Source organism: Pipistrellus hanaki (genome assembly GCF_964339955.1).
Source record: "Pipistrellus hanaki genome assembly, chromosome: 3".
Classification (NCBI taxonomy): Eukaryota; Metazoa; Chordata; class Mammalia; order Chiroptera; family Vespertilionidae; genus Pipistrellus; species Pipistrellus hanaki.
In genome coordinates, this window is record NC_140505.1 from 6,208,486 (window position 1) to 6,230,153 (window position 21,668).

The 21,668-nt window shown below is 49.8% G+C and overlaps 1 protein-coding gene across 8 annotated transcripts in view; it reads left to right on the forward strand.

Annotated features, from left to right (window-relative positions):
* Window positions 1–20,915, forward strand: part of STOX2 (storkhead box 2) — a 159,425-nt gene extending 138,510 nt beyond the window's left edge. For 7 of the 8 annotated variants that reach the window (XM_084877745.1, XM_084877749.1, XM_084877746.1 and 4 more), the window contains exons 3-4: window positions 6,184–8,452; window positions 14,487–20,915. In XM_084877745.1, coding sequence (XP_084733871.1) covers window positions 6,184–8,452; window positions 14,487–14,682 — 2,465 coding nt within the window. In that variant the 3' untranslated portion in view covers window positions 14,683–20,915. Of the gene's footprint in view, window positions 1–6,183; window positions 8,453–8,622; window positions 8,672–14,486 lie in introns of all 8 variants that reach the window. The other variant, XM_084877748.1, reaches the window with a different exon arrangement.
* Window positions 20,916–21,668: the final 753 nt, after the last annotated feature.

Below are 21,668 nucleotides of genomic sequence, written 5' to 3' on the forward strand. Positions count from 1 at the left end.
GTGACATCTCTGCGTCACCCTAAGTATTGGCAATCGTGTGCGTGTGGATGTTTCCCTGGTATGCCGATGGCACGCAAGCCAAATAAAACACGTTATTGGGCCATCGGTTTGTCAGCTTGATTTGGATGCAGCCTCTGCCTCAATGGAAAGAGAGCTTCCTTATGTTGAGCACAGACGCTTCACCTATTTTTTCATCCAGCGGACCAGAGACCGTAGTAAATACAGGGAGTCCCCGAGAAACGAACATGCATTTGGAATGCTCATAAAGTCAGTGTTCATTAGCATGCTGTTCATTTTCAAAGTTTAAAAGAACCCGCAGAAATGAAGAATGTTCTTGTCAGCGCCTGTTTTCAAAGTGATGACCGTCCGGTCCGGGCACTGCTGATAACTCCAAACAAGGGAACCTCAAGCATAAAGAGTCATTTCATTCGATTTTTGTGTGCCCTCAATTCGGCAACTTGCTGGTTTTGTAGCGTAAACGTGGTCTTTTATGTGTCTCCATAAAGTAAAGTCTAGAGGCACGTTAGGATAAATTTTCCTTGTTTGAAGCTCAGTCTGCCTTCACCCATTATTTCAAATCAATCACACCTGAAAAGGAGGGACAATTAAGTGAGTTGTCAGCTGTTAACATATGTATACATTGTTTTTGGTACACCCTATATAAGCGGTTGGTTGCATCAGTTAGTGTTTGCTGCAAAACAGCTGGGTAACAAACAACCACAGAACATCGGTGGCCTACAAATACACATTTGTTTAGCTCCAGGAGTCAGATGGTTCAGACGGGTCCTAGCCAGGTGGCTCCTCTTCCCCTGCACCCCATCCTCTCAAGCAGAGTCCTATTCTGCCTATTGGGGTGGCAAATGCACAAGAAAGCCAGCCAGTTGCACAAGGGCTCTTCAGCCCTTCGGTGACGTCACGCCCAGTCACGTGTCGTTGGCCAAACTCAAAGTCCAGGCGTGGGTAATCGCTGTTGGGGAGGGCAGAAAGACTGCTTCCAAACTAAGGAGGGGCTGACCAGACTGAGTCTCCCCACTTTTCTTGGTCATTTATTCTCCTCTTTCCGCTTCTCCGTTAAGACGTGTGAAAATGATGTGTATTGTTTAAAAACCCCAACAGGAACCCGCCCTGGGGACCTATGAATTGTCTTAAGTTTTACAATGTTTTCCAATCTCTGCATGTCCTTCACTGTATGATGGTCTCTCCTTGTTAACTTCCAGGCAAATTCATTTCCTTTCGGTAGGAAGGTGAGAGAGGGCTTGGGTTGGGTGGAAAGCTGGTCTTAGTTGTTGAAGCTCTCAAAGCCTGAATTCCTGATGAACTTCGGGGGTAGAATCAGAAAGGGATGGGATGTTCATAGTATCCATTCCAAACATAGCTCTTTCAGTGACAGGTGACCCCCAGGGATATAGACAATTCAAAACGTCAGTCATTATACTTGGGGGGCTTACACATAAAATCATCTTCATCAATATCAGTGGCTTTTAGGGAAGACTGTGAAAATGCACAGGCAGAAGCTCGGACAATGACTGAACAAAGGATGTTTCTAGGGTTGTGTTTTTGTATTTTTAATTAAACATTCTTTGATCGATATACTTCCAGATACAAAACATAAACACTTGAGATGTAACATCTCTATGGAAACGCTTGGTAAGGAATGATTACAGTGTACTCACGATTCTGTATAATGTTGTAAAGTGTTCTGAGATCATCCCTTAGAAGACCTACAATCAGCAAATTCTAGAACACAGTTAAATTTTCATTTTGTAGTAATAGCCATTTTTATGAATTAGGCCATTTCCTTTAATATAACCACATAGTAAACTCAATCGTGAAGTCTTAAAAATGAACCTTACCTTTAAAAAAAACAAAAAAAACTTATTTGTATTTTCTTTTAATTTTTTATTTTAATTGATTTGAGAGAGAGAGAGAGAGAGAGAGAGAGAGAGAGAGGGAGTTGTGGGGAGGGAGGGTTTGATGTTCCACTCACTTATGAATTCATTGGTTGATAATATATGTGTCCTGACCGGTGATTGAACCCACAACCTTGGAGTATTGGGATGATGCTCTAACCATCTGAGCTACCCACCCAGGGCAACTTCTTTCTGTTTTAATATTACTGCATGGGTGCTACCTTGTGAGATCTCTGTTTTACATGTGTGTCTGCTGTCTGGATGACTGTGCTGCACAGCTCCTGGGGTGTCATCCATGAGACTGCGGTGTAAGTGGGGGTCTCATCTCAGGAGCTGAATTCAGCGTGAAGTTGTTCTGACCGATAATGGGCGTGGCAGCTCCTTTGAAGTTGCATTCTCATGTACGGGCAGTTTTTGTTTTATGCCAGCGCTCAAGAATTGCATAGATAAGGATTGGGTCCTATCACTAATTCAACTGGCATTTGTTTTTATTTTGTGCAGAAACGCGCATGAAATTTAGGGGAAACGTTGTGCTTATCCCGGCCTTGGCATCATTTGCGTGAAAACCGTGTGCGTTTCTCAGGAGTAGAGCCTAGATCGAAAGTAAGCATGGGGGCCCACAACAAAACAATTCTGTGAAATAATACCTTCTTCGTAGGCACCGCTCCCTTTCCCACCCGGTCGCTAAGGATGGCATCAGGCCTTCTGAAGGTGGCAACGAAACATCACGTTCATGCCTCGCTCCCCTTGAGAACTCCAGGCTGTCACCTGATGCTTTCCTGTCCCACCTTCACAGGGTGGAAGGATGGGGGGGCCTACCCTTCTCCGCTTACCCAGCTGCTCTCGATTGCTATACAGTGTTCTTTGAAGGTGATCTAGGTTTCCATGGGACTTGACCCAAAGTTGAGACTACTCATAGCTAATATGTATTGAGAACTCACTGTATGTCTGGCACTGCTGTACATACACGAGACTCAAGTGAACTCACAACTCTGTGATCAGAGGTGCTATGACGGTCCACATTTGGATGGTAATAAGTAGAGGCTTGGAGAGGGTAGGCTGCCTAAGAAGATACCAATTGTATTGGTTTTGTAGAGCAGCTACAACATGGTACAGGTGGCTTACACCACAGAAATGGATTGTCTTACAGCTCTGGGGGCTAGAAGTCCGACACCCAGGTGTTGGTAGAGCTGGCTGGCTCCCTCTGAAGGCTGAGGGACAGATCTGCTCCAGGACTGTGTCCTTGGCTCGTAGACAGCTGTCTTCTCCTGGGGTCTCCTGCCGTTGTCTTCTCTACGCATGTCTCTACGTCCAGAATTCACCTCTAAAAATGATACCTGTTATGTTGGCTGAGGGCCCACCTGGTGACTCACTCTAACTTGATTATCTCTAGAAAGACCCGCATCTGCAAGTAAGGTCGCATTCTGAGGCCCTGGGAGTTAGGACTGCAGCATATGAATGGCAGAGGGTGGGGGCATAACTCAACCAGTCGCATCAGTGAACTGCGATGGATTTCTATCCAGAAGCCTGGCCCTGGAGCCCAAGCAGTGGTTTCAGACATGGTTGAATATCGGCAGTATGATTCAACCAGACTTGCTTCCAGATTACCATCATGCACCTCATAGGATATTTGGTCAACAACAGACCGTATAGAGGATGGTGGTCCCGTGAGATTACAATGGAGCTGAATTTCCTATAGGAGATGGAAGGACATGTAGTTCAGGAGTTTTTCTCTCTGATGGGATCAGTGTCTGTGGGGCTTGGCAACCACACTTTACTGTGCCTTCTCTGTGTTTAGATAGACAAACGCTATCATTACATTACAACTGTCTGCGGTATTCAGTGCGGTAACATGCTACACAGGATTGTAGCCTGGGAGCAGTAGGCTACATACTCTATGCAGCCTAGGTGTGTAGTAGGCTGTACCCCTTAGGTTTGTGTACGTGCACTCGGAGATGTTCATCTGACGGCGAAACTGCCTGAGAATACATTTCTCATAATGAATCCCCGTAGCCAAGTGACGCATGACAGCTCAGTGTTAAAGTCCGTCTTGGAAATGCCATCGCCCTCAGAGTGCCTGGCTGTGCGTAGTGGAGAACAGCCAGGAAGTAAAGCAAATGCACTCCGGCCTGGAGAATGTGCACTTTCTAAGTACGCAGGATCCTCCTCATCCTGCCTCTCACTGTAGACCGGACACAAAAACGCACACAAAACCCTTTGAAATCTCTTTCTTTTCCTTCTGAGATCTCTATTCTAACAAATGTGGCAGCATGGGACCAGGGACCAGACAGACGTAGAAGGTCTAAGCTTTCACGAGTGTACTTCTTAGGACTCTCTGGTTACGAAGTAGGAAACCCACCTCCGTTCTGCTGACATATGCCGAGAAGAAGGCTCTGACCTGAATTCCCCCCGCGGTCTCATCCCGTCCCAGATCGAAGGTGATGATTGGGAAATCGGAGAGTACTACAGAATTAACAATGGTCAGGTCCATTTGCCCTTTTGTATAATTTACAAAATTCAATTTATTAAGTAAATTTAATCTTGGAAAAATATATAGAATACCTTCAAATACAATATATAGGGGAGCCTCTATTGAGTTTAGATTAGTTTTTCAATACCAAGATGGCTATTTCAACCTTGTCCCCTAGTTGCTTTTATTGAAAAAAATCTTTTGTTCATTTATATCCTATCATGTAAAACATTTTTTATGTCTCCCCTCATTTAGAAATATTCTGCCTTTAAAAACTCAGTTCAGTAAAGCTTTGTAACCACAGTAGCAACCTAACCTCATCTAACACCCTGGCCCCGCTCCAGCTCATTTGTATTTTCCCATTCTGTTGGTGGTAATACTCAGGAGAGTCATCAGAGAAAACCAGGATTCCCACTAAACTTAGTGAGCACCTTTGAAAGCTGTTTACCTGCTATATGATAATCCTTGGAAGCGTGGCCAAATCAATAGGATTTTGTCTTAGTCCGTTTGGGCTGCGGTAACAAAAGACCATAGTCTCGGGGGCTTTGACAACAGACACTTGTTTCTCACGGTCTGGAGGCTGGGAAGTCAGTTCAAGGTCAGGGCACCCACACATCTGCTGTCTAGTGAGGAACCTCTTCAGAGAGAGGGCTCTGGTCTCCTCTTCTCCTGATGTCACATCCTGAGGGCTCCAACCTCATGACCTCACTAAACCTATGGCCCAGTCTCCTAACACCATCATGTTGGGGTTTGGGGCTTGACGCTATGAGTCATGGGGGGACACAGCAGACTAAAAAAAAAAAAAAAAAAAAAATCAGGAATCACATTTGCAACAGCATGGATGGGCCTGCAGAGCATTATGCTAAGCGAAATAAGCCAGTCAGAGAAAGAGATGTATCACATGGTCTCACTCATAGTGGAATCTAATGAACAAAATAGATCCAGAGACATAGAAGCATGGAATGGACTGGACTCTTAGAGGGAAAGTGGGGTGGGTGGGTGGGAAAGAGGTCAAACAAAGAACTTGTATGCATATGTAGTAGGCTGTACCTACGGACACAGGCAATAGGGTGGTGAAGGCCTGGGTATGGGGTGGGGTCGGGCTAGACAAGGTCAATGGGGGAAGAAAGGGAACATATGTAATACTTTCAACAATAATGATTTTTAAATCCTATATAATAAAAGGCCAATATGCAAATTGACCAAGTGGTGGAACAACCAATCACTATGATGCACACTGATCACCAGGAAGAAGACGCTTAATGCAGGAACTGCTCCCTGGTGGTCAGTGCACTCCCACAAGGGGAGTGCTACTCAGCAGAAGCCCTGAGCTGGGCTCATGGCTGGCAAGCACAGCAGCAGTGGCAGGAGCCTCACCTGCCTCCATAGTAGAGCTAAGGATGTCTGACTGCTGGCTTAGGCCTGCTCCCCCGAGGACATCCCCTGAGGGCTTCCAGACTGTGAGAGGGCACAGGCCAGGCTGAGGGACCCCAGTCATATGCACATTGGGGGTGACCAGCTGGCGAGGGAGCAGTCAGGGGCATTAGGCAGGCAGGCAGGTGAGTGGTTAGGAGCCAGTGGTCCTGGATTGCAACAGAGGGATATCCGACTGCCAGTGTGAAACTGGGCCTAAACCGGCAGTCAGACATCCCCCGAGGGGTGTCCCAGAGTGGAAAGGGTGGAAAAGGTGGGCTTTAATTTAATTCTGTGCACCGGGCCTCTAGTAAATAAATAATTTTTAAAAATCAGGAATCGACAACATGTTTCCTCTCCCTTCTCATGAGCGTGTTCTCTCGCTCTCAGGTGTCCCCACCCCCAGCCAGGAGATCCTGCGGCACACCCTGAACACGCTGGTGCGGGAGAGGAAGATCTACCCGACCCCCGATGGCTACTTCATCGTGACCCCACAGACGTACTTCATCACCCCTTCCCTCATAAGAACTAACAGCAAGTGGTACCACTTGGACGAGAGGATCCCCGACCGGTCCCAGTGCGCCTCCCCCCAGCCCGGAACCATCACGCCCTCCGCCGCGGGCTGCGTCCGGGAGAGGACCCTGCCCAGAAACCACTGCGACTCCTGCCACTGCTGCCGGGAGGACATGCACAGCATGCACGCCTCCACCCTGCAGCGGAAGCCCGCCAAGGACTGCAAGGACCCCTACTGCCCGCCCCCCCTCTGCCCGGCGCCCCCCGCCGAGAAGAGCAAGAGCACCGTCAACTTCTCCTACAAGGCCGAGACGCTCTCCAAGCCCAAGGACGGCGAGAAGCCGTCCAAGAAGTTCGGGCTCAAGCTCTTCCGGCTGAGCTTCAAGAAGGACAAGACCAAGCAGCTGGCCAACTTCTCCGCCCAGTTCCCCCCCGAGGAGTGGCCCCTGCGGGACGAGGACACGCCCACCACCATCCCCCGGGAGGTGGAGATGGAGATCATCCGGCGCATCAACCCCGACCTCACGGTGGAGAACGTCATGCGGCACACGGCGCTGATGAAGAAGCTGGAGGAGGAGAAGGCGCACCGCAGCAAGGCGGGCTCCTCGGCCCACCACAGCGGCAGGAGCAAGAAGAGCAGGACCCACCGCAAGTCGCACGGCAAGTCGCGCTCCCACAGCAAGACGCGCGCGTCCAAGGGGGACCCGTCCGAGGGCTCCCACCTGGACGCCCCCGGGGAGCGGGACTACGAGTTCTGCGACCCCCTGAGCCGGGTGCCCCGGGAGGGCTGCTTCATCATCGAGCACAAGGGCGAGAACTTCATCATGCACAGCACCCCCAGCCTGCTGGAGCCCCACTTCCCCATGACGCCCGAGTGGGACGTGTCCGGGGAGCTGGCCAAACGGAGGACGGAGATGCCCTTCCCCGAGCCCTCCCGGGGCAGCTCCCACTCCAAAGTGCACCGAAGCCACAGCCATACCCAGGACCGGCGGTCCCGCAACGAGAGGCCCAGCAAAGCCAAGGAGAGGTCCAGGTCCATGGACAATTCCAAGGGCCCCCTGGGCACGTCCTCGCTGGGGACGCCCGATGACCTGGCCGAGGGCTGCAGCCAGGGTGACCAAACCCCCGTCCAGGCGTCCTTCGCGGACGACGGCACTCTGAGGGCTGCCCAGGCGGCCGGCCACCAAAGGGCTCACATTTTGTCCCCGAGCTACAAAGAGGCGTGCATCCCCGAAATAGTCAGCGGCGGCAAGGAGCCGTCCAGCAGCCTCCTGGAGCCAGGCAAGGCCCCCGAGAGTTTGCCGTCCTTCGGGGACCTCAATTCCTGTCCCACAAAAGCGGCAGCAGACGACTATTTCCAGTGCAACACCTCCAGCGAGACGGTGCTCACGGCGCCCTCGCCGCTGGGAAAGAATAAGGAGGACCATGACCCTCTGACCATGGCCGAAGGGGTGAAAAAGCTGCCGCTGTCCGACAGGCAGACCCCGGTCTCCTCCAGGGAGCCCGGAGGACACAAGGAGGAGTCGCCCGCGGGGCTGGGCGGGGGCCCGGCCGCTCCGGGCTCGGCGGGGGCGGCGGACGGGCTGGCCAACGGACGCCTCGTGCAGCATCACGGCGCCGAGCCCAGCAGCCTGGACAAGAGGAAAGAGATCTTCAGCAAAGACACCCTGTTCAAACCTCTGCACAGCACCCTGTCCGTCAACAGCTACCACAAACCCAGCCTGTCCCTCCTCAAAGCGCACTCCAAGTCCCCCGCGGACACGCTGCCGGGCCGCTGCGAGAAGCTGGAGCCGGCCCTGGGCTCGGCAGCCGCCCAGGTGCTGCCGGCCCTGCAGCGCCAGCAGGAGCCCGGGGGCACCCAGGAAGCCTCCTTTGACTATTACAACGTCTCCGACGACGACGACTCCGAGGAGGGGGCGAACAAGACCGCCGAGGAGGAGAAGAACCGAGACGACGTGGGCACCATGCAGTGGCTCCTGGAGAGGGAGAAGGAACGGGACTTGCAGAGGAAATTCGAGAAGAACCTCACCCTCCTCGCCCCCAAAGACACGGACAGCAGCGGCCACCAGAGGGCCACCCACTCGGCACGCCTGGACAGCATGGACAGCAGCAGCATCACTGTGGACAGTGGATTCAACTCGCCACGGTAGGAAGAGGCACTCTGCACACACACACACCCCACCCCACCCCCCGGGGGCCGGGGCCGGGGGCAGACACCTGGAAAAGAGCGTCAGGTCCCGCGGGCTCGGCTCGTAGACGAGGGTGTGGGCTGGGTGCGCTGTGTTGGTAACCGCCTGTCTCTGGCTTCTTTTGCAGGACTTGAAACAAGTGTTTCTGCAGCTGTAGAGAGCGCCAATCTGGACTGGTGGGTTGGCTGGCCCCTCACACTTGCCTCAGTCCAATCTAAGACCATCATTTCCCAGTATTTTTTTTCTTCCATGTTTACATTGCCCTCATGCTGGTAAAGAAAGGGTGTTTTGTTTCATTTTGTTTTTTTTAAGTGCTTCAAAAATTGAGCAGAATGAGGAGTTGGTGGGGGTTGGGAATGAATTGATGCACTCAAGGATGAGAGTTCCTCTAGTGAGAACATACAGTTGACTCTTGAACAATCTGGGTTTGGACTGCCCGGGTCAATTAGGGACAGCTTTTTTTCTTTTATAAAATATATTTTTATTGATTTCAGAGAGAAAGGGAGAGAGCAAGAAAGACAGAAACATCAATGATGAAAGAGAATCATGGATCAGCTGCCTCCTGCACATATCCCTACTGAGGATCAAGCCCGCAACCCAGGCATGTGCCCTGACCGGGAATCAAACTGTGACTTCCTGGTTCATGGGTTGATGCTCAACCACCAAGCAACACTGGCTGGAAAAGGGTAGATTTATTTTTTTTCAATAAATACTATAAATGTACTTTCTCTTCCTTATGACTTCCTTGATGACATTTTCTTTTCTGTAGTTGATTTTTTAAAATATATTTTATTGATTTTTTTACAGAGAGGAACGGAGAGGGATAGAGAGTTAGAAACATCGATGAGAGAGAAACATCGACCAGCTGCCTCCTACACACCTCCTACTGGGGATGTGCCCGCAACCAAGATTCATGCCCTTGACCCGAATCAAACCTGGGACCTTTCAGTCTGCAGGCCGACGCTCTATCCACTGAGCCAAACTGATCAGGGCTGAAGCTGACTTTATTGTAAGAATACAGTACGTAATACATATAAAATACCAATAAGAGTTAGCTGACTGTTATCAGTAATGCTTACAGTTAGCAGTAAGCTATTAGTAGTTAAATTTTGGGTGAGTCCAAAGTTACACACACATTTTTGACACTGCAGGTGGGGGAGGGTCAACACCCCTAACCACTGTGTTGTTCAAGGGTCAACTGTAAAAGTAGATCTCAACACCTTGCCAGTGGATGTAGAAGCTTGTTACCATGTTAACCAGCTTCCTGGTGGCTCTCTCCACCTTCCTCATGCAGCTTCCTCTCCCCACTCATGTGCCCACTGAGAAATGGACCTTATTTCTCCCACAGAAAGAATGGGGGACTGTGCTCTCTTAGATCAAAGCACGTGCCAGCACTGCTGTTCCTCCTCCTGTAACACTGACACAACCAGTCAGGGTCCTCTAGTCGCAGTGCTTGTTTTTAGTGGGTGCTGGTGGCTCGGCGAAGGCTGGGCAGTTGAGAGTATGTAACGCTCAGTGGTCACATCCAGTGCACTGAAGTGGTTCAGGGGTTCAGGAAGCAAGAGAGTCTATGCACCTCCTCTTTATTTCTGCTTAACTCTTCCTTCTCAAAGAGCAGCTCGGGGCCTCATTCTCCTACTAAATTTTACTCCAGATTGGTGACTCTGAGGTGCAGAAATGCGATGAGAGATGGACATTTCCCAAGATTTTATAATATTTATAAATTTAGCAAGTATCCAGATATGGTTCTTTTCATTATTAAGAATTATAATTAGTCCTAGTGTGATCATTTCACTGTATCTCTGAGTAATTTGGGGATGGAGCATCCCAAAATTAGAATTTGGGAATTGTCAGTCTGTTTGTCACAGATTAAGCTTTTATTTTTCTTAAAGGACTAGTTCTTGATTATTATCATCATCACCATCATTATCATCATCATTATTGTAACCTTTCATCATCATCATCATCATCATCATCAGTGTCATGTAACCTTCTTTCATTATAATCATCATCATCATTATTGTCATGTAACCTTTCTTCTTCTTCTTCTTCATCATCATCATCATCATCATCATCATTGTCAGGTAACCTTCTTTCATCATAATCATCATCATCATCATTATTGTCATGTAACCTCCTTTCTTCTTCTTCACCATCATCGTCATCATCATTGTCATGTAACCTTCTTTCCAAGTTAACGCGTGTGGAAGTCTAGTATCTAAACGGACCACAGCACTGGCACTCTGGTTGGAGTGGTGAGAGAGCAGGGGTCCCAGGTCTCTGCTGCCGTCCCTGGAAGAGCCCTCAGGGACCTCAGGGAGCTTGGCACTCAGTCTGAAAACTATTGGCCTATTAAGTGACTTTTTTAAGTCATAACCTTTGCTCTCTATTTTCCAAATCAAATCTTATTTACCAGTTATTTGGTACATCCTTTTCTTTCTATTTCTTCTTCTACTCCTTCTTCTTCTCTTCAGTTTCTAGCAGTGGACACCATACAGACATAATTGAAGGTCTGTAATGGATGGTAGACGTTCAAGACCGTCACTTACGGAAGGTGTGCTTTACCTGCCTGTACCTTAGGCTCCACTCTTTCTTATTTCTACCCACCTGATGCTTCTCACAGCAGTTTCCTACCCTTCATGTTGCCTCTTGACCCCTGGACTGCCACTGAGGGGAAGCATTAGACCTCCAGAGATACTAAAGGGACATTGAGGGTAGCTTAATGGTTCTAACTCAAGAATTTATAAAGAAGTTTATTTGCATTTCTCCAAGTGCTTTGTCATGGTAGAAGGTAAAGGTTGTTCACAGGAGGCAACCTTCACACATTAGCTCTGTGTCTGCCCACTGTTACTAGGTAGAATTTTCTCTGTAAGACTATGTCGCTCACCCATAAGTTTCATGCAGTTAGCACATAGCGGTTTCTTCTTGTATCCCTTTCATATTTAATACGCATTGATTACAGGCTAGATGACAAACTGGCTTTCTACACCCATTTTTAAACTGTATTTCCTGTACTCCTCAGTCAATTCCCTGAGCTGCCTTTCTAATGGATGGGTGAGGAGAGTCTACAAACGAGAATGTTTGAGTTATAGGGAGTTTTACTCACGAGCGTGAGGAGTATTTTAGCCAAATAGCATTATCATACTGACACCTCCCCCGGGTTGTGAGATACAGAAATCTTAAGTGGGCCATTTATTTGGGTCTTTCAGTAAATAATTCACCGAGCAACTAAGATTCAACTGAAAAACACACACAAATAACCCCCTCCCCTCCAGAAATGGAGATTGCCACATTCAGCTTTCAATCAAGTTCAACTACATTCCCAGAATTCCTCAGTCCCTTTTCTTAGAAAGGCGTTTGAGAAGGAAAAAAAAAACAACAACATAGTAACTTAAGCTATGTCATAGATCTAATATTGAAAAGGAAATTTTTTGACATGAAAAGTCTGCTGTTCCAAATCTGAGCCCCAAACTGGTGGATAAACATAGTATGAAAATCAGAGGCTGCGGTGGGGATGTGTCTGTCTAATGTACCGTGTGCCATGTGCTGGGGGCTGCACGAAACGCATGTTCCAGGTGGGCGGGCGACAGAGCTGCTGGGACAGGTCATCTGCCTGTAAGACATGGAGACCTCTAGGCGGCACTGCATTCATTCTCTTATTTAAAAAAAAAAAAAAAAACACGTTTAGATTTGAGGGATATTTTTACTGATACTGCTCCATCTTCATGAACTTTTTCAACATCATATCCTGAGCCCTCGATAGGAATGCCACACACGGGAGGTCTGTATGCATTTGTCACGATGAATAGGTTGGCCATGGCAGAGAGGCAGCTTGGAGCACAGACAGCTACCAAAATGTAGAAGGTCCATCGCAGGGAGGTGTGTTTGCAGTGCCTGGCACAGGGCCTGGCCTATAGCAGGTACGTGTTAGGCCCATGCCTTAAAAGCCTATTAAAAAGTGGGGTTTTTGGAACTTTAAATGTATTTTCCCATAAAGAAGGACCCCCATGGATTCCTACACCAGCCCACACAGTAGCTACTCTGTGCATGACACGCTAGATACAGAACAGAGGTAACTTCCACATGTCTAGCTTCGCAGTGTACACATTCTGCATCAACGCCTGTTTCTTCATGGCCGCTCTGTGAGTAGGTAAATCACGTAACTTTCCCGATGTTAAAAATGAAGTGAAATACCTGAGGAGAAATATTATCATGGTTAAGGATGAAACTGAAGGAACCTGTCATGAAATCTCTGGGGTTGACATGTTTATCTCCTCCCTCCCTCTTTTCCCCTCTCCTCCTTCCCTCCCCCTGACTGTGCCTCGGCTGGGGCTGGCAAGTCTCCGATGGGCTTTCCTAGGGAAGGGGCCAGGTAAGTGGGAAGCTGGGCATGCTCCATCCCGTAGCCCCGATGTGTTGCGTATTCTCTCGGCAGGCCCAGAGTAGCCATAGGCACAATGGAAGAACTTCTGTAAATGTCTTAACCTTTGGCGGGACCCTCGGAGTCCAGGAATGCCCAGCGGTCTCTTTGGTAGTCGACAAACACAGTTTCCTTTGAACAGTGAACTCTTGGCTCCTTGGTGAGACGCAAACTCAAGGCCACGAGGGCTTAGGATAAAGTAACCTGTTAGTAAGGGCTGCCAAGGTCTAGGGTTTGGGCAAAATTGCCATCAGTTTTGGAGGAGGCTGAGAGAGTGGATGTCCACCATCGCCCTTTGACCTGCAGGCTAGCTTCCACAGGCTTCGCTCAGTCCTGGGACCAGCGCTCACCAAATGTTTTGTAAACCTTGACTCTGTCCAGTAGGATGGGTGCTTCGGTCTCTCTGTAAGCTGGTAAGTTTCTTATTACCATTTGAGGACCTTGAACATCCGTTCAGTTCCCATCAGTCAGGCCAATAAACCTTATTCCCGCTATTGCTCCACACGTTTGAAATCTTCAAATGTTTCTAAAACTCTTGGAGCAAAAACTAGCTTCTGGTAATCTAACTCAGAACAATGAAGAGAAACCAAAATACTAACGTCTTTAGGTCCCCTCTATTCTCTAAGAATCTCTTAAAATATAAAATATTTCTACCCAAAGTGCATGTGTGTGTGGGGGGAGGTGCGAGGATAAATGCAAACTTCACCAACAAGTGAGTAACATCTGAGATGCCTCATCAGAAAATATTAATGTATTTCTCCAAAGTGTGAACATCTGACCCAGAGGTATGACGGTGTCTGCAAAGGGTTTTATTTCCACCAGTGCCGCAGGGTAGCCATGGCATGCTTGAGGTCCAACAACGTCAGAATCTGCCCCTGGAGAGTGAAAACAGAACCTTGAGGGTACAATTACTGAGCTGGTAGAGGGGCAGTTGTATCAGTGAATTCCCCACCTGAAATGAGATCATTACAGGTGTATATTTACAAGTATTTTATTTTTTATTTGTTTTTATTTTTAAAAATTTTTAAATATATTTTTTATTGATTTTTTACAGAGAGGAAGGGAGAGAAATAGAGAGCTAGAAACATCGATGAGAGAGAAACATCGACCAGCTGCCTCCTGCACACCCTCCACTGGGGATGTGCCCACAACCCAGGTACATGCCCGTGACCGGAATCGAACCTGGGACCCTTCAGTCCGCAGGCCGACGCTCTATCCACGGAGCCAAACCGGTTTCGGCATATTTACGAGTATTTTAAAAAACCCTGATGTGGTCGCTGTAGATCACATTGAACTTGGAAGGAGTTTCCTTGAATGGGACAGGAGGGGAAGGCGTTTAAAGGGCACGTAGCTGTAGAAGACCCTCCGTGCCTCGGGCTGCCGGTGGCACACGTGTGTGCCGCTGCCGGAGCCGTGCAGGCACATGTGCACATGCTCGGGGGAAGGCGGCCTGTCTCTGGCATTCTGAGCCCACCGAGGAGACGCTTTACCTCCGTCGTGTGCTCTTCCTCTGGAACTCGCTTCGAGATCGTTTATGTTCCCAACAAAACAAACCCTTTTTGCTCTTCTAGCACCAGGGAGAGCCTGGCCTCCAACACGTCGAGCATCGTGGAAAGTAACCGCCGCCAGAACCCCACCCTGAGCCCGGCCCACAGCGGGGCCGGCCCGGCCTTCAGCTTCCGAGCGAGCACGGACACCCCCACCAGCGAAGCTGAGAAGCTGCAGAAAGCTTCCAACTGCCTGCAAGCCTCGGTGACGAGCGTGTGACGCCGCCTGGCCCCGATCGATCGCCGCCCCACCCGGCACAGCCACGTTTACGACACTGGGACTGATGTTTACATCTTCGGAAAGACGAGCATCTCCCCCGCAGTTTGGGTGTTTACTTAAACTGTGCTGCTAAGTAGGCTAGAGCAAAACACGCCAGTCTTTCTTTCGGAGTATTGCTTTCTCCCATGTATGGCTCTGTAGCGACAGAATAGCGGTAGGGGTGATACGTACACTTTTTGCTTCACTAATTGTAACTGAGCACACCTAGGAGAGTCTAGACACTGTACGTGTAAGAGCATTTCCAATGTCATGCCAACGCCGTTTCTAAATGCCACAGGTGCGTGCTGCTCCCCGTCTGTGGGCAGATGGTGCCCCAGAACTGATGCTCCACACTTCCAAACAAACAAACCAACCAACAAACACAGCGAAGCCACCGCACAGTGTCCCATGCCACGGCCCGCGGGGAGGGGAGTCCGTGCCAAACAGCTGAGAAGGGGCCCCGGCCCCCGGTGTGTGGATCGCGTGGGCGCCGTCACTCCCTCACTGTGAGTTTCCGTGGCGCGGTCTCGCAGGGGCCCGTGGAAGTGCGTCCGCGGGGGTCGGGGTGGAGAGCCTGGGAGTGTGTGTTGTCAGGATTTTGTTTTTAAGTCCAAGATGCTTGTCTTGAGTTGTAACCATCACTAACAGGAATATAGGCCTTTGGATCTGAAGTGGGTAGAAAGGAAGGGCCCCCAGCCTGGCGGGGCTCCGCGCTCCTGCTGGAAGCGGGGACGCGGGCTCTTAGGAAAGGTGCGCGTGGGAATCGGTGAGGGGGTCACTTCCTGTCCGGGAAAGGGACGGGGATCCCGTCTCACCATCATAGATGCGATCATGAGTTTGTCTAAAAAGCAAAATGTTCTTTGTGATACAAATGAAGAGTATGGCCTGGGGATGTTATTCTTTCTAATGGAAGGACGTAAATCTATTTTATGTAGTTTTAAATAGAATGCCTAAATTAGGCTGTGGGAGATAATTTTTAGTGGTTCTAGGAAAGAGCAGGTTGAGGGAGAGTTGGACTTCAGGCCTTTTATTCCTGGGAAGATATCTATAGAGAAGACATGAAGTGTAGTTTTTGACCAGAAATATATAGGTGTGCCCCTGTAACGAACAACAGAATGTGCTCATTCTGCAAACGTGGTATGATTCTAACCTGTACTCCCCTTATGATTGACCGGAACGACCATTATGCATACATGGACTATGCCAGAGTGATGTTTACAGAGACCGGGGCCCGGTTCAGGAGGCATGTGTAGGCGGGTGCGTGTGGCGATCGGCCGGCGTACTTCAGGACGGTTGGTTCGCATTTGGCTTTGGTTTACAATGTCACGTGGGATGCAGAGGACTCCAGGCGGCGGCAGAGGGATGACGAATAGCCAAGCTTCAGCTTTCCAGGAAAGGCTCTTTGTTTATTTTATGGGAGCAGTGGAATCGACGTAGATCATGGGAAAAGCATTCGCAAAAGGGTTACATAGGACACAAGTAAACGGTCTGACAAGATAAAACAAAAGTTTACTTAGCTCAGTGGCATGTGATGTTTGGAGCCAGAAAACACATATCCAAAAGTCAGTCTCGGAGCCAGCCATGGCTCCGCGTGTGTGAAGCCCCAGAGTCGGGCTCCATCGCTGGCGGTCCGTTCAGAGACCGCAGTCGCCTGCGCGGCCAGACTGATTCCTTCAGCATTGGGGTGCTCCCTGGTGCTCCCTCGGATATTTGGAAGTTGCGTGGTGAGCCAGACGCCTCGGGGCTGTATCGGCTCCTTGTCTGTGCTTAGGGCGAAACCTAAGCACAGGTCGCAGTCGGCTCCCACACCTCTGACAGGCTCCCTTCGGTTGGCGTGCCGTGCCATGCCCCACTTCCTCCGAGGCATGCCCGATGGCTCCGCCAGCCCCCGTCTCACGGCCTAACCGTGTCCAGAGGAGGGATCGCGTCTCAGAGACTCCATTGTGAGTCCGTTTCCCTGGGGAGTTGTATACCATTCAGTTACTAAATTCTCCTGTCGAAATTCATCCTCCCCCTCCCCCACTCCCCCCAAAAGAATCCTGCTCTGCAGTGTTCACCGTACACTCAGCTCATAAATAACATAACCATTGAAACAGCCCGCCAGCCTCAGGTTGATCCTCTGAAAGTCCCCATCCTCCGAATCCAATGCTGGATGACCCGGAAAAAGAAATCACTACCTTTAGGAGCTTTAAGATAGGGATTTATCACTATTTTGCAAGAAAACGGTTTATAGAAGGCATTGTTCCAATAAAATGTGTACACTTTCTGCCCGGGACGTGATTTTAAAAAAAAACAAAAAACAACAACACACAAAACAACTCCCTTAGCCAGCAGCCATGAGCATAGGAACGATGGACTTTGAAAGTGATGCGAGGTAAGGCCCAGGTAGAAGCAGCCCATCTGATCTCTCTGGGCTTCCAGAAGGGGGGGGGGGGCGGTGGCAGGAACCATTTAACAGATGTGACCCAGGATGGCCCCCAGGCGAGGTTCTCGGGGACCACGCTGCGAGGACCCCGTGTCCTCCGGGGAAATGACAGCTTTGTGCCCAGGGCTGCTTATCGAGTCCTCCCTTCACAGTGAGCTTGCCATCCGAAAGGTTTACAGAGCCGAATCCGGTTGAATCTCTGTGTAGCGTTCAACGTCCGAGGGTCAACCCATCTGTTGGCATTTTGCACATTTATGTATTATTATGATGCAGCATATTACTTTATGGTAATTTTTATTTTTGCATATAACTACCTCCATAAATTTGATGAAGCGGCAGCCGTGCATTGATGTGTATTGGTCAGAAAAATCGGAGTTCAGAACTCGCGTGCCATGAGGTCGTGGCGCGCGCGTGTGTGTGTGTGTGTGTGTGTGTGTGTGTGTGTGTCGGCGATCACCTCCGTGGACTCATGACTTTCTCATTGCCATGGTTTTCTTTCGCGGCATTATTTCACTTTCAGACGGAAGCCTGTCTCTCCCCTCCCCCCCACCCCCCCAAAGCGCACTTGGCTTTGTGATGAATGGTAGGAAGTTTGAATTTCTTGTCTCCCCTCCCTGCCCGCCCGCCGCCCGCCCCCCCCATTCTTGCTAAAAAGTTCCCCCTGGTGAAGAGCCCATTGGCAAACATAACGTAGCAAGCGGTTTGCTCCCATAAACATCTGAGGTGAGTTCTAGGTTTTCAGTCACCGAAGACACAGGAGCCTGGGGAGCACTGGTCCTCTGCTCCCCGCAATGCTGGCGCACTGAGCCCGGCGTCGCTCCCGGGAAAAGAGCTGTGCCTGTGCCCACGCCCCCTGTCACACAGGCTGTGTTCCGTTTTATATATCTGTCCATCTCAGGGGACCGCAGTGAAGGGGTGCACCAAACACAGAGAGTGGATGGGAGAGCCGAAAGGCAATGGGATAGCTGGGTAAAGATGACAAAATAAATTTAATAAAAATAAATGACCGCTTCTCTGACTTCAGGAAGCAGACATTTTTTTAAAATAGTGAAACTGGGGTAACGGAGCCAAACACCAGCTGTCCCCAGGTCTCCCTCCCCGCCCAGCCCAGCCAGCATTTCTAAAATGCAAATTTCAGTTCCGTTAGGCCCCCCGGGGGAGAGAAAAGCCCCCTGTGATGATGACAGAAGCATCGCCCCCTTGTTGGGTTGGCCCGGCTTCTGCAGATGCCACCCAGGAAAGCCACTCCTCACCACGAAGTGTCCTTGGACACAGGTTTCTGGTTCAAAGCCCAGGCCTGCAGAGGCTCGGTGCTCGCCCCGGGCAGTGCTTGGAGCTCGATTAGAAACCCGCCCCGCCCCGTACTGACTTTGCACATCCGTCCTGGGGCCTTGGAGTGCTCCGGGAGCACCAGGCCCGCAGGCCTCCCCACGCCGGCCCTCCCTCCGTCGCGCCTGTGCCTGAACACACGGGGGGAGGGACACGGCGGCCCGGCACCCAGCGGCAGCTGTCGGTGGTCTCTGTTCTATCGGTCTGATAGACATCCTGAGCAATCAGCCAACACAATGCTGCTTTTTTTCTGACGTGTGCTAATAAAGTCAAAGAAAACGAACACAGCGTCCCACCATTGTCCATCTTCATTCAGAAAGCCCAGGGCGCCTGGCATGTGACACTGCCCCCTGTGCCCCTTCCCGGGAGCGATGGGCGAAGGGGCCGTCCATCCGCTCCCCGCAGAGCCACCGCAGGCGGCGGTAGATCTGGGCACAGACCCGTGTTCCCGGTTGCCTGTCGGCTCTGTGATTCCTGTGTCTTTCAAGGAGCATGGCTGCTCCGGGCGGTGGAAGGTGCCGAGACGGGAATCTCAGTGAAGAGCCGTATCAAGGTCTCGGCACTTCAGCAAGCCAGCCCTTGGCGAGCCCTGCTCGGGAGAAGCTGGGTTTCCCAGGGAGCTGGTCCCGCTGGGAGTGTCCTCACATTGGGAGATGGGACGTCCTGGATGGGGGCCTTCCCTGTGGCCACAGGCGGGTCACGGGACTCGCGGGCCGCGTTCTGCCGGAACGGTGGACCCCAGAAGTGGCCCTCCCCTTCCCTCTCCCAGCCCCTGCGCCCCCGGCCCGTCCTGCCCGTTGTCTCAGCGGCCCGTTCTCATGGGTTCCCAAGTGGCTCTCCCGCACATGTTTAGGGCTCGGGGAAGCTAGGACACAGCTAGGACACAGGAATGCAACGGCCATGGAGAACGTTGTTTTGCTTTGGGTCAGTCAAACAGGGGCAGGAAAGAGATTGCCATCGGTCTGATCGTGGCCACGTCAGATAACCGAATCGGCTGTCACTCCGTCACTCTCCCAGAAGGGTTGACAGTATGGAGGTTACATCCAATATTTCCCCATTTCATAAATTACACACACAATTCATGATTAAACTTCCTGGTGTGTCTGAAACAGACCTCAGCATCTCCCTGACCGAGTTCATCTCGGGTGTCTTTCGGCAGCATCCCAGCGATGGCTCCCCTAGCACACCCTCCGGGGTGTTCACAGTTGTGTTTCCTACGACTTTCAGTTGCTGGTTTGCAAGGTTCAGCATTCTACCCAGCTCAAGGGGAATTCAACCTCCTCCTTATGATTGTACCTTTACGTCGCTCCTGTTGGCTTCAAATGCGAACACACACATGCGTACACGCACACGCACACACGCGCACATGCAAACGCACACACATGCGCACACACCCTGCCAACGAGGAAAGGGGCTGTTTCCTACAGGAGGCAGTGACCCCCGGGAGCCCACGGAAGGCTAGAAGCTTGGCTGGTCCACGTATCGCCGCCTACCTCCCTGTCCGAAGGTTGACCTTGGCACCCCATCCCCTCGTTCCCACCAAAAAGAGGTGCCCAATCTGAGATCGGGGGTCTCTAATCTCAGTCCTCGGCAGTTCTAGGACATGTATCATGAACGACACACGCAGCAGCTCCTCGCCTTCCTATCCTCCACGGTCCTCCCTGCCTCCCCCCCCTCTCCCCTCCCCATCTGCCCCCCGGCCCCACTAGAGACCCATACACCGCCTCGGTTTCCACATTGGAAGGGCGAAGTCGTGTGTGTGGCATTGGCACACATGGACGGTTAGCCCCAGAGCTAACGCCGGGTCACCTTCCTGTGAGTATCGACAGCTACAGATCAAGGTCCTTAGAGTAGTTGACATAGATACGACTTCCTAGCAGAGAATTAAATTTCGGCGTACAGTTTAAAAAGGGATCGTAATTCTGCAGGTACCCTCCTCGGAGTGACTGAATGTGACTATTGCATTAGGGGTAAATGAATTAAGAAGTGCAAGTGGGATTTACTGTATGTTAGGAAGGAGTTTTGCAGCCAAGACTGCCTTGAATAAAAATGTGTTTGCACTGAAAAAAAAAAATTTTAAATTACTTGGTCTCTGGTTGCTGTAAAGGTCATCCAAGATGGATGTTCTGTTTATATTGTATAGTATTTCATATGAAATAATTACAGTTCATGAAATGTCTTCCCTAATGTTACTGATTTATAACAGCACATTTGTAACATGGTTTTTATCGTGTCAGTGTGCCATATTGTAAATGATGATTACTTGTCATGCTTAGTATAATAACTTAAAAGAAAAAAAAAGCACAGGGATTTTTGTAAGTCTATATTTGAAAGTCCCTCCACATGGTAATATTGTGTTCATGTTGTTTCTGTAGTGTTGTGTGGAATATCCATTTTGGATTGTGTTACTTTTTAAGATATTAAATAACATTTGGTTATATGTCTAAGTGGATTTTTTTTGGCACCCAGGAAAGAATAGATGAGATCAACTTATGTCTCTGCTCTGTTTAATATGATTTCGTAACAGAGTTTTATTACACGATCGTGATTAGAGCTTTTGAAGTAAAACAGCTGAAAATAGGAATTTCTGGTCAAAATCTTTTTCCAGGAATGTTGAAAAACATCACATTTTTGACTAGCTATTCAAATGTAAAAGACGCAGACTTAGAGATCCATATAATTAAGTTTTCTATAGGAAATTATAAAGAGATGTGGATGTTGTTTTGTTAGCACTCAACTCCTATCCTCAAATAAATGTGATTTTCACACTCACACACACACACACACACACACACACACACACACACACACACACCAGTGAGCATTCACAGATACGGGCATCCTCCGATGAGGTGCTTGCACAAGGTCAGAATGCCTCCAGACTTGATTGCCCTCAGATCTGCCCAGTGCTCCTTTGTCTCCGCTCAGTGGTGGCCAATCTTTGTCCTGGGAGAATGGACTTCGTTTTTCCAATCTAAAAGTGATCTGATCAAACAATTAAGCTAGGACTATGGTTGGCAAACTGCGGCTCGTGAGCCACATACGGCTCTTTGGCCCCCTGAGTGTGGCTCTTCCACAAAATACCACGGCCTGTGCAAGTCTATTTTGAAGAAGTGGCGTTAGAAGAAGTTTAAGTTAAAAAAATGTGGCTCTCCAAAGAAATGTCAGTTGTTATACTGTTGATATTTGGCTC